This window comes from Falco naumanni, chromosome 4 (genome assembly GCF_017639655.2).
Source record: "Falco naumanni isolate bFalNau1 chromosome 4, bFalNau1.pat, whole genome shotgun sequence".
NCBI lineage: Eukaryota > Metazoa > Chordata > Aves > Falconiformes > Falconidae > Falco > Falco naumanni.
In genome coordinates this window covers 81,747,110-81,759,341 of record NC_054057.1, presented here as the reverse complement: position 1 = coordinate 81,759,341, position 12,232 = coordinate 81,747,110, and the positions used below count along the sequence as shown (strand labels likewise).

The window sequence follows — 12,232 nt, the reverse complement described above, 5'->3', positions numbered from 1 at the left end:
ATCTCATCAGATGCAAGCCTCCGAGGTCCCTCTGCCTCCTGCACGTGTGGATGCTGACGTCTCTGATACGCCTGGATCTGCAGTGCTGAACGTGTAACCAGCAGGAAGTGTATTTATCTGGAGATGGCTGCAGAATTATTTCCAGGGAAGTTATAAGCTCCTCAGCACAGCTGCAGACGGGGGTGGGGGAAGCAAGCTGCTGGGGCTGTGGAGCAGTCACAGCCTTGACTGCAAGCTCTAAGGTGACACCTTGTTGACCTTGACACCTAAGTTGACCTTGACGCCACTTGCAGGGGTACTACCTCATGTATGGGGAGGATGAGTTTGTCTCTGAACGAACAGTGGTGTTTTCACTCCACGAGAAAATGTAGTATTCCTTTTTTGTAATTTTTTTTACTGGAATGCAAATGCTTAAAAAATCCAAGTTGAATTGGTTGAAATGGGTTGCTTTGGTGCTGAGTGCTACAGGAAGGAATATTACAATTCATGGCAATCAAACCAAACAAGTTACACTGACACAGCCAAACATGAGTGTGCAGTTCTTTTTGCAACACTCTTCGAACTCTAGCCCATCAGGAAACCTTAGAATACGCTGCCTTCTCCATCCCACCCTCTGACTATGGACAGTGTGGTTTATTGCAGAACAAATATCCTTCAGACTCTTTGTTTTAAAAGGAGGTTGTGACATTGGTGTCGGCGGTGATGCGGGATGTCAGGGATTCACCACTCAGCTGCTCCAAATAATTATGCAATTCCTTAACCTTGCGGAAGAAGTGGGCACATCATCTCCAGTAAGCACCAATCTACCGTTCTGGTTTAATTAACATCTTACACTGTTAATATAACAGACTACTCAGCTTCTGACATACAGAGAGGTGGCAATATATACCCTGCAATTTTAGCAGCAGAGTGATGTAGCTGTATTTAAATCTTCTCCAAAGCTCTGAATCAGGGTCAAGGCACTTTAACTGCTTAGAGGAAAGAAAATCTTACTGCTGTAGGTGGAGGTGCCCTGCCCAAACTCCAGGCAGATGTGATTGCTCTTGGAATACGCACACAAGTAAATTTTTTTCTCCTATTTCAGCCTCCCATTCTTTGTCTTGCAGTGTGACAAGAAGACAAAGAACAACACGGTGAAGTGTTTGGGCTCGGGTGTGGTATTGGCTCCATTGCTGTGCTCTGTTTGGGATACACTAGTGTGTTTCTCCTAAAAGCCCTGGACCAGACCTGGTTTTACCACAACCCCGGAAATGTCATGGGAACAAGCAGTTCTTTCCAGGTGGAATTGCAAAATAAAGCGCCAAAGAAATGGGAGAGCACATGTGGTTTAATTCCAAGTTTATATAATGCTTTACTTAGGTTGACAGAAAGCAAAGCCCATGCACCAAAGCCCATGCACATTTGTTTTAGTTTGTTTTTTTTTTTTTTTTTTTTTTTTTCAAGACAGTGGTTCTGATTATCTGCTCACAGAAGAGTTTTTTTATTCTCTGAGAAGAAAGGCTGAAATGGAGAGTAATTTTGGGTACTTCCTATAATCCATGTTCTCAGAGACCAAAAACCCCATCATTAACTAATCACCGTAACGGCTTTCTGAGGTGGGGAAGTAGTAATATTCCTCTTCTGAAAAAATGGGGAACTTGAACAAACTGCTGGCGGAAGTCAGATGGAAAGATGGTGTTTATGTCAGATTGTCTTGATAGAAAATTCTCTCCCTTGCTTCCTCCGCAGCCTCTCAGACGGTGAGAAAGCTGGGCGAGACTAGAGCACCCAATGGGTCCTGCCAGCTTTAGATGCCTGGCTTGGAGGAGCTCCAGCCACCAGCTCAGCGGAGCTGAGGCAAGGCTGTGCCAGATCTTTTCAGTCAACCAACGTGGTGACCCTGTTTTCTTTGCCCTGCAGAGTTTTAGCTGCAGCGATGAAGTGAGTGTGGAAGTGGCGGTTCCTCATTTTACCTTGGAAGCTACGTGATGGGTCAAAAATACCCATCTGGGCAGCGTGATTTCAGGTTATATTACGTGCCATTTGCTGGCTAACTTTGTCACGACTGCTTGGTGGGTTTTTTTGCAAGTGTCACAGGTTTGTGCTGGAATGGCCTACAAAAGCAAGTGGTTTTTCTCCTTGGCAGGTGGCTGAAGCGATGATGCAGAAGCCATGGCAACCGAACAGCGGTGGTGTTAGCAAAGCAAGAGTGATATTTCTGAAGGGTGCCTGCAGGTGCCCTTCAGCAGGTATCCAGCAGGTAGTCCTTCCTACAGCCACGGTTGGGTGCTGCTGGTCAAGTGGGATGATGACAGGTGGCAGCATCCTTTGTTCTGCACCTTGGGAGAGGAAGCAAATGCCTTGGCACCACGATGCCGCGTGGTCCAGCACCAGCAACCAGCCAGTGTTGTAGGGCTAGCAGTTATTTACCTTCAACATAAGCAGAACAGCCCTCATAAAGATGTGAATTTGGCCAGATACCTCTACAGATGAAGGTGTTGCTAAGGCAGTGCAGCGCAGAGAGACGAGGAGGAGATGGTTCAGTTCTCAGAGCCCGATGCCCTCCGGTGTGAGATCTGTTCCCAGTTCAGCCTCCTGCAGTTTTGTTTCCCAGCACCTCCTCTTGCTGTTTTCACAACCCTTTAGATCAGGACACCGAGGACGCGTCCTGCTGACACACTGTTTGCCTGGGGAACCTGGCGGGGTTCATGTTGGGTTCAAGTCCGGCTCACGGTCTTCTGCAGTGATCGGTGCTGACAGGGGCACAGGCAGCAGGTTGGGGCAGAGCAGAGGATCAGCTCCCCAGGACGCAGCCCTGGAGGAAGGAAGGAAGGAAGGAAACGGGATGCTTCTTAGCAAGCAAAGGGTTTATGACAATCTGTGCCGAAGTACAATGAAATTAGCAGTTGGCTTTGTCAGAGCAGCCAGGAGCTCTTTTGCAGAGGCTATCAGTCTGGGAAGAGGTGGCGTGTGAGCTATGGAAAGGGATAACGTGTAGTGTTGTGTTCAGGTTTTTTAATCCTTCCTTGGAGTAGAATTTGGATACTGTGTTTTGCCACAAAATGTTGTAGGGAGAAGGTCAAAATGATGGAATGTGCCTGTGTAAGAGGGCAGGGAAAGCTGGATTTTCAGCCTGGCTTTGACACTGGCTCACAGTCTTGTCCTGAGCAGCTCACCAAACCGCTCTGGGCTTCCCTCTCTTCATATATAACCATTATGATGCCCATCTGCCAGGGTTAAGTGTTAGGTGGACTTTACAGATTTGCAATTATTGGAGATTCTCTTTGGGGAAATGCAGAGTAATTTTATTCTTCATCCCTTAAGTGCTAAGAAAAATCACAAAAAAATGTGTTGTAGAGGGGAACAAGTTTAATAAGGAATGCCTGCAGCATCCCTCGCCATTCAGATGATTGTAATGACACACTCAAGATGAATGGATGAGACCCACAGCCCGTACTTGTGGGGCTGAGCTGCTCTGCGGTGGAGCCACTGAGAGCTGAGCTCAGTGTGCCCAGCTCGCCCAGGTGGGCATTTCTAAGGGAAAAGATGCACTTTCCTCCAGCATTGGAGATGTGACTGTCCCCCTCGCATTGTCTCTCCCCAATCTCGTTTGGCACCGGTGTCCTTCCCTCCAGACCCAGCACTCTCCAGCCCGCCACGCAATGTTAATGTTCCCCAAGGGTCAGGCACAGAGGCTCTGAAACAGCCTCTGACATTTAGTGGAGTGAGTAGCAATGGCTTTTGAAGTACTCTCCCGCTGCGCCAACTGGCTTGACATTAAAATCGGCACCCTTCAGGAACAGAGACTGCCTGTCCTTGGTCTCTAAACCGCACACTTTGAGAGCAAGCTGCTTAGCGTTTTGCCGTTCAAGAGAGCAGTCAGGAATTGCCAGCCGTCAGAGCCCTGGCAGCATCTCTGCTTCATGTTAAGCAAATCTTGTATTTTATAAACATATCAGCCAGGCATCACCTAGTGCCTGTCTGTCTCCTGTCAGAGAGACATTATTCCTGTTCAGCTCCGCCGTGTACAGCCTGCGATAGGGTATGTAGTGGGTTTGCTGATACAAGCCTGGCAGGTAGCAGCATCTGACTCTGAATCAGCCAGAGCTTCGGTTCCTCGGCAATTAATTCCTACCACGGCGGTGATATGAGTGCATCAGCCGGGGCCCTTCCCGTGCTGCTCTCGGATGCAGCTGCCCTTGGCTGGGTTTCTTGGCTGCTTCCCCTTGCTCAGCCTTCAGATAGTCCTGCTTTCTGTAGGTTCTGCTCTTTCTGATGCTGCAAGTGCCCTCCAACAGGTTAGCTGTGTCTTTTCACTAGAAAAAGTATGTAGCAGCTGGGGTGGGATTGAATCGATGGGCTGAATTGGGTTAGTTCTGCTCGTGGCTTTGGGGACGTCGTTCCTCGGGTGGGTGGACCAGAGAAAGAGCTTCAGTGTTGTCCCTCCCCTGATGTATCTGGTATGAGCCCTGTGGGTTACTGGGCTGGTGCACATGGATACAGCTGCCAGTGCATGTGGGCGATGATGCTCCACGTGGGCGGTGATGCTCCACATGGGCTGGAGTGCTTGTCCTGCACTGGAGGGATGGGGAGGGCTCAGAGGTGGAAGGGTTAGATGGACGGTGGCGTGGCATCACCAGCTGGCTGTGATCATAGGATAGCTGAGGGTTTGGGCTGTCCCATCTGCGTCTCTGGGCAGCGATGGGGACTCGGTTGCTGGCCGTGGGGAAGCAGAAGGTCATGGGAGCGCAGGCAGCAGGGACCACGGGACCTCACAGGGGAGAGGTGCACGCTCTGCTTGCGCTGGCTCACTCGTGCCAGCGAGCTGTAAATAACGCGTGAGCGGGGATCCCGGCAGGCTCCACAGTGGGAACACCCGTGCCTGTGCCTGGGTGGCAGCCTGTGCCCATTTGGACAGGCAGGGTGAGGCCCCATGGTTTAACATCGAGCCCCGCTGCAACACGTGCCCCATCTAGAATAAAGAGACAAAGGGAAGGCTGCTGACAGCTTTAAATATTTCCACCACTTCCATCTGCATCGAGTTATCAGCCCATTTGCAGTCCCGCGTGCCAGCTGTCGGATGCGCCGCCGGGATTTGCGATGCTCTGCACCGTTAGCATTCAGCATTAGCACCGGCACTGGCTGTGCCATTGTGCTTGTTCATGGCAGATGTCGATGGCTTTGCCTGGCGTTTGGTGAAGTCTCTTTGAGGATCTGGAGGAAGCGTTTGGCACAGGATTTCCTAAGGCCAGACAGAAGTGTGCATGGGCATGCATTTTTTTTCTTGTTTTGGCGTTTTATGTTGTGGAAATATTTTGTGTCGCTTACACCTGTAGAGTCAGTGTTGAGGAGCTGGTTGAGGGATTTTTCTGCATCTTTTCATCTGTGATTTAAATCGCTCCTGCATCAGGTGGACAAGTGAAAAGTGGGTTGAATGAGGAATTCCTGCGCACTACTGGTTTGTAGCAGGCAGGTGAAGGACAGTCTTTAAGATGCCACTTGGCATATTAAAAAAAAAAAAAAAAAGTTTAGCTACCTATTTGAAAGTTGTTGTAAAAGATACAACTTTAAATTTTAAAATCCTAGTTCCTGAGAGCCAATAACAAAAATCAAAAAGGGGTGAAACTAAGAGAGAGAGTAAACACTTTTTCAGGGGGACTTCTGTATAATTATATCTTAAATAAATGGAAGATGACTATCAAACCGCTCTGTTAATATTCATAAAAGTTGTATTGGACAGTTCTTGGTATTTCTTTGTTTTGAAACATTTGCAATGAGGGCGTCAGCTGAGCTTACTGTGTGATGAGTTGGGCAGTGTGGCTGCCGCCGGAGGGGCTGGCAGGGAGCAGCTGTACTTGCTTTTCTCATTTGAGGAGTTAAGGGGTTTAGATTCTTTTTTCTCTCTTTCTGGCTCTTTTGAGTTTTAGATAAAGCATATGTATGTTGAGTAGTGTTCTTCCCAAGCAGCAAATCTGCCCATGGGGCTGATATCCAGGGAGAGAGAAGAGGCATGTGATGGCCAGCCAGGGTGCGTGGGGGCTGGAGGAACCCACTCCGAGGGGAGAGGATGCTGTGTCTGGCTTAGTGGCTTTCTGAACCAAAGTGCCCTGAAGTCAATGGGAAGAACTGCAGGTGTTTTCCCCTTTTTCCATGTGAAAAATGTATTTGTGGCTTACTCTGATACAGCCGTCTGCCCTGAGCCACTTTCCCTGCGTGCACACACCCTGTTTTTCATTTTTCAGCAGCATCCACAGAGGAGGGCAGACCTCACCTGCCTTCCCCTTGCTTCAGAAGTGCTGCTTGTGTAAGTTGAGCAGCATCCCTGGTGCCAGGAGATGTGGCAGGTGTTGTCCTTTGGGAGCCCGTGCAGGGACACAGCCTTGCTCCTCCAGCCTGCGCCTGTACTGCATGGCAGGAATCCCCCTTTGCCTGCCTGTCCTTCAGGGACACCTGAAGCACCAGCCGCTGGAAAAGAGCAAGAGTGGAATAAGAAGGGCAAATCTGAAGGAGGAGGCCTGTTTCGTTCATGTCTTGAGCAATCCAGTCACACGTTTGGTCCACTTTGTTTTTGAAGTTGAAGCTCTTCTCCTTTTTCTTTACCCTGTCCCTTTTTTTAATTACAACGTTTCTATCCCTGGTTCTCAGCAATTGCTTTCTGCTGCAGGGTACCGAGAAGGATTTCTGTGGAAGAGAGGACGCGACAACGGGCAATTCTTAAGCCGAAAATTCGTGTTATCTGAGAGGGAAGGTGCACTGAAGTACTTCAACAAGAACGACGTGAGTACCTGGGGTTGCTGTGTGCAGACAGGGAGTCGCATTGGTAAGAGCATCTTTGAACAAGTAATTCCTCAGGCCCCCATTTTATTTGTACAGTTTTCATAAGCACTGAGCCCCCAGTCACTCCAGGACCAGGGTGCCAGGTAAAACTCACTGCTTTCTTTAGCAGGGTTTGCTCTTGGTCCGCCACCACCATAGTCATCGTGAGATGCCCTGACCAGCCATCTTACACGTTCCCGCTGTGGTGCCCTTTAATAAGGCTTTTCTTAAACAAAGGAGTTTTTCTCTGCTCTGGCCCCGCATCATGCAGCTGATGTGGGTTTCGTATTGCTGGCTAGTTTGGGATGAAGGTATCGCCACCTCGCAGTAGTCACTGGGGTCTGAAGCCTCCTTTGTGTGGCATGGCCAGCATCCCGAGGAACAGCTCCCTCGTTTTCTGTTCCAGCATCAAGCAGTGTGGAAGCATTTGTCTTTTTCCCCAGAGCACTTTTCATGTATTGTAAGTGAGAAATGGAGCTATTACCATGAAAATTGCATTTGTGATGAATGGATAGACGCTCTGCTGTTCTCTACACCACATAATGGAGGAAGCCAAGGTGTTTTCTCTGACCTTTGAGTCTCCCCTGGACACCGCAGCTGAGAGCAGCCCAGACCGAGCTCCAGCCAGTTTTCTCAAGTAACTGATGCAATCGTGGTGTCACGATGAGCCATGCAGAAGAGGGGAACATCCTCCATCCGCGCTTCTCCACACCCAGCGGCTGGCTTCAATAGCACCGTCTTCTCCTTCAGCTCGGTGCGGTATGGTGCAACTGCATCCCGTGGACAGGAGGGAGACAGTCATTACCGAGGGAGAAGTGAAAGTCCCAGCAGCCCCCATTCAGTCGCTATTGATGCTCTGGTAGTTTAAAGCTGCTTTGCTTTGTTGTTGACCATAGCCATGGAGGGAACAGCGCTGTCTAGACGTGTCTTTTTTGCTGGGATTTCCCTGCCGTGGTCACCCATGATGGCTGTGCACCCACGGCAAGTCCCCAAGTTCCCAAAGCGGCACTAGCATCTCCACCAGCTTACGGACTTCCTCATGGTGCTGGGGACCATGGTGGCACAGCATGACCCCCTGCTGGCCCTGGCTGCACCCTGAAACTGGTGTTGCCAAGAGCCTAATTTTTATTTTTTGGGATGTTTTATCCATGCTTGCTAGTTCGCTTCTCAGTGCACTCCTGAAAGGGTGGTGAACTTCCAGAGATGTTCTGTAGGAAGACAAACCACTCAATGAGGTTCAAGTGACCTGCCACAGAGTGCAGGTGGGATTGGTGCCTGGGAAGGCTGGGTCCAGGCTCACCGTTAGGCTAACCCACCCAAGAGGTGGCTGTAAGGTATATATTTGTCCCTCTGAAAAGGAAGTTTCAAGTTTGGAGGGCAAGGGGAGGAGCAGAGTCAGAAGCCAGTGGCTCATGTGAGAGGATGGGACAGGTGGGGACGTGGGCATGGTGCCCCTTGCCAGCCTAGCACCCGGGTCTGAAGTTGGCAAGGGGGCTAATCCTCCGTCTTCTTGGGCAAGGATGAACTGGCTGTGGGTGTTTGAGATGCAGAAAGCATCCTGGCCTGTTAATTAGCAGTCTGCATATTTTATTTTATTTTCTGTCGGGCTGAATGGTTTCCTTTCTTTGTTGGTAGTGTTCATCTCGCTGTGAACGTTGGTCGCTTATCATTAGGTAAAGAGGCTGGAGGAGATCTAGGGGTCAGGAGGCAGTTGAATGGAAGCTACAACAGGAGATGTGGTGAAGATGCTTGTCTTTGTAGCACAACACCCTATCAGAGACTTGGCCTGTCCATCTTGCTTCTGGGCTGAAAGTTTTCTCCCCTTGAACTTTGCTGAATTTTGCAGGAGAGCGTTTTTCCAGGCTGGCAGAGAGCACTCGCTGATGCCTGAGCAAAGCCTCTGATATCTCATCACCAGGCAGTTTTGTGGGCTGGCAGTCAGGGTTTTTTAGCTAATGGCCTCAATCAGGAGTTTTTTTCTGACCAAGGGAACTGTTTTCTGGCTTGAAAGCCAATTTGCAGGTGTTCGCTCACTCAGCTGTGTTTTCCAGGCAAAAGAACCCAAAGCAATTATGAAGATCGAACATCTAAATGCGACTTTCCAGCCTGCAAAAATCGGGAACCCCCACGGACTGCAGATCACTTACTTGAAGGACAATAGCACAAGGAATATCTTTGTCTATCATGAAGATGGCAAGGTGAGAGCGCGGCAGTGCCACGAGGGCGTGGGTGGTGGTCCTGCTGGCGCTGCTCAGAGCCAGCCTGGGGCACACAGGGCTCTAACCGAGCTGGGAATCGTCGGAAGGGATGGGGGTACAGGATGCACAGCCAGCGTTGTGTTTGTCTCGTCCTTCCAAGCACAAAGGTTGCAGACTGTGTCTTCTAAATAACGAGATGCAAATGGGGAGGAATTGCTGTTCCTCTGCTTGCAAGTGGACGTAGGGGCAGAGGCGTTATTTAAGGCAAGCTCCTCGGGGGGCAGTGGAGCAATGAAAGGTGAGGGGACTTGGTCCAAGGCCTCGCAAAAGCAGGGCAAACTGGATGGTAGGAGAACTGAGGAACTGGTTGTTTCCCTGCCTGCCTTGTACTTTATGAAATGCAAATATGCGTGTCCGTATTGAAATAAATCCCTTTGCTTTGCCCTTGTGCCACTGAAGGGAGGTGTGAAGAAGAGGGCTCGTGGGTCTGGGGCAGTCGTTTGCACAACGGGGACAGCAGGACAGGGCAGTGAGGGGGGGTCCCAGCCCCCCAGAGGCTGCCAGAGGGGTCCCAGCCTGGGTGGCCACTGTGAAAAACAGCAGCAGTCAACACGCTACCCTGTAGGTCTTGTCTCCATGGACTGATGTCCACGCAGAGAGCAGACCTGGGAGTTTGCAGTGGATGCCATCTCACAGCCTTAGTTTCATCTCTTTCTTCCCTGCCCCAAATATTTGAGGCTCCCCATAAAATATCGGCAGCCCTGGAGTGGCCGCAAAATCAGAGCCTAAAACATGTTCCAGCGCATCTGCTTTCTTCTGGCTGTCATGGTGCCTTCAGCCTTTGATGTTGCATCCCGTTGTCTGTCAGAGGGGCTTTCTGGGGGTGATCTCTCGTGGACAGGCACAGCAGGGATTTGCAGGATTGTCTCAGTGCACAGCCCTTCCCAGCTCTTCGCCCAGGGATGGCGAGCCAGGCAGCCCTGCTAGGGATAAGCAGTCCGTGCTCTTTGCGGTCACTCCTCTGCAGACTGTATAGGCCAGTAATGCCACCAAAATCCAAGATATTCTTCACTTGTGCATGAGCAAAGCTGATCTCGCCACTGCTGCTGCTCAGGCTCCAGTTGCAGTGGAGCTGGGTGATGCCTGTCGTGCCCACAGGGCTGTGCTGCCAAGGCTGAATGTGGTTCCTGTGCAGTGCAAGTGCTCCTGGCAGAAGGCAATTAGTGTTTCAGATTAGGTTAATTAGTGCATCGTCTGGTTTTGTACATGCACAGAAATGTGCATGTAATATGCATGTGATCACATGCATATATGCATATAATAGACATGCAGGATGGTCAGCCTGCCTGGCCTCTGCACCCTGCAACACCATGGGGTCTTGCTCCGTGCATCTGTGGGTGCTGGGGAGATGCTTCAGCCAGGCTGCTCCCAAATTCACCCTCCCCTCCATCCGTGCTGCCTGGTGAGATGTGCAAGTGCCATGGCGCAGAGCAGGAACCGCTTGCCACCGGGTGCTGCTTTTAGCACAGCAAAGCATCGCTTGGGTTGCTCTGGGGTACCTCCTTGGCCACAATTTAAACTGAAAAGAGGAAAAAGCTCTTCCTGTGAAAGCTGCATCCCACCATCATGCCTGTGTTTGCGGTTTGCTGGGCTTCGGTGGCCCACTTACATGCAAGGAATGGAGTCAGGGTTTTATTGTTATTTGTTTTTTGGCTTTAAAATGCTGAGCTTTCTGCTGGGGGCTTGTGGAAGGAGCAGTCTCGCAGATCTCATGCGATTGCTCTTGCCTTCGTGTTGGAGGTTTGGCAGGAGGCACTCCTGATGCCGTCAGATAATGCCCAGGTTGAATTTCTTTGGACTCCCCTGAAAAGATCTGCCCCTTCAGCTGAACGAGGGCTGCCAGAAGGTGACGCTCCCTGGGGTGAGCTCCCCCTCCTTTGGGATCAAGGGCAGCCCCCAGGACTCGCCTGTAGTCCCCCACTGCCCTTCGCTCCCTCCCGTACTCCCCAGCAGCCCCAGGCTGTCCCCAGGTACCCCAGAGGTGCTGCTCGCCCCAGCCCACAGGGCTCGAGCCTGGCTCAGGCTCCTGGCTCCTGTTTCTGGGGTTTGAGCCCTCCCAGCCCGATCCTGTCACTGACCGGGCTGGCCTTCCGTCAGGGCAGGATTTGGAGTTTTATTTTCCATTGAGGAGCTCAGCAGCGATCCAGAGCATCTCCTGCTGCTCTCCACTTGTCCCTTCTGCTGCAATACCCCAGAAGAAATCTGGCCCACTTCTGCCGTGGGATAATCCCCTGTGTGTTTATTCAACCTCTCAAACAGCTGGGAGAGCCCCTCCCCCCCCCCCCCATCCCGGTGGCATTCGCTGGAGTGAGGCACCCATAAAGGACAAGGACGGGCAGAGGAAGCGGGTCCCTGTGCTGCTGCCCCAGGGCTGCAGGGGGTGGGACAGCATCGTGCTGTCCTTGGAGCTGGAGCTGCAGTGTGACCTCAGCCTGGTGGCTTCATCCTCTGCCGTCTGTCCTGACACTAAACCAAAGACTGAAACCAGCCCCAGCCCCCTCCTCGAAACAGGCGTATCTGGGTGCTTTGGCGACGTGGGTGTCTAATAACAGCAGGTGCCTGGAGGGGCAGGGCAAGGTGTGTCTTGGGCTCTGACCATTTTAAAGGATGTTGTTGTGGTCCCTTGTTAGCACTTACCCACCACCAGATGTACCGAGCCAGCCGGGGCGAAGCTGGGGCGCCTGCTGGAGCTGGGGACCGATCCTCTGCGTGGTGACCCCTCCTGGAGGTACCTGAACTGGTGCTTCTTGCACCAGGAGGGACAGCCCTGTGGGCACAAGGCTGGAGCCAGCCCTTACCTGCCCCCAGATCTCCAGTGGGGTGGGAGGCAGGAGAGCTGCAGAAATGGGTTTCCTGCTGCTCTGAGCTCCTGTCCAGGGCTGAAGCTCCCTCTAGGGCTTCTGAAAGCCATGGCAGGAGCAGCTGGGAGAGCTGCCGTGGTGGCTGCTGCCATCCCTGGTGTTACCGGGATGCGGGGATGCTCGGAGGTGGGCTGAGTCTCCAGGAAAGGCCACCCTTTAAGGTGCAAACCAAGATCGTTGATGTTCTCTGGACAAATTAGCAAAAATCTCTTCCCCAGTGCTTCTTCTTTCCTAAGCCACACGAGGAGCTTTCAGGATGGGAAGAGGTGGTATTGATCAGCAGCAGCTCATTGTTCAAGCTGCAGGGATGGATGGGCA

The 12,232-nt window shown here is 51.4% G+C and overlaps 1 protein-coding gene across 1 annotated transcript in view; it reads left to right on the top strand.

Annotated features, from left to right (window-relative positions):
• ADAP1 (ArfGAP with dual PH domains 1) overlaps positions 1-12,232 on the top strand; it is a 62,765-nt gene that overhangs the window by 43,242 nt on the left and 7,291 nt on the right. The window contains exons 5-6 of the mRNA XM_040589982.1: positions 6,644-6,756; positions 8,847-8,993. Of these exons, the coding sequence (XP_040445916.1) occupies positions 6,644-6,756; positions 8,847-8,993 (260 nt within the window). The remainder of the gene's footprint in view (positions 1-6,643; positions 6,757-8,846; positions 8,994-12,232) is intronic.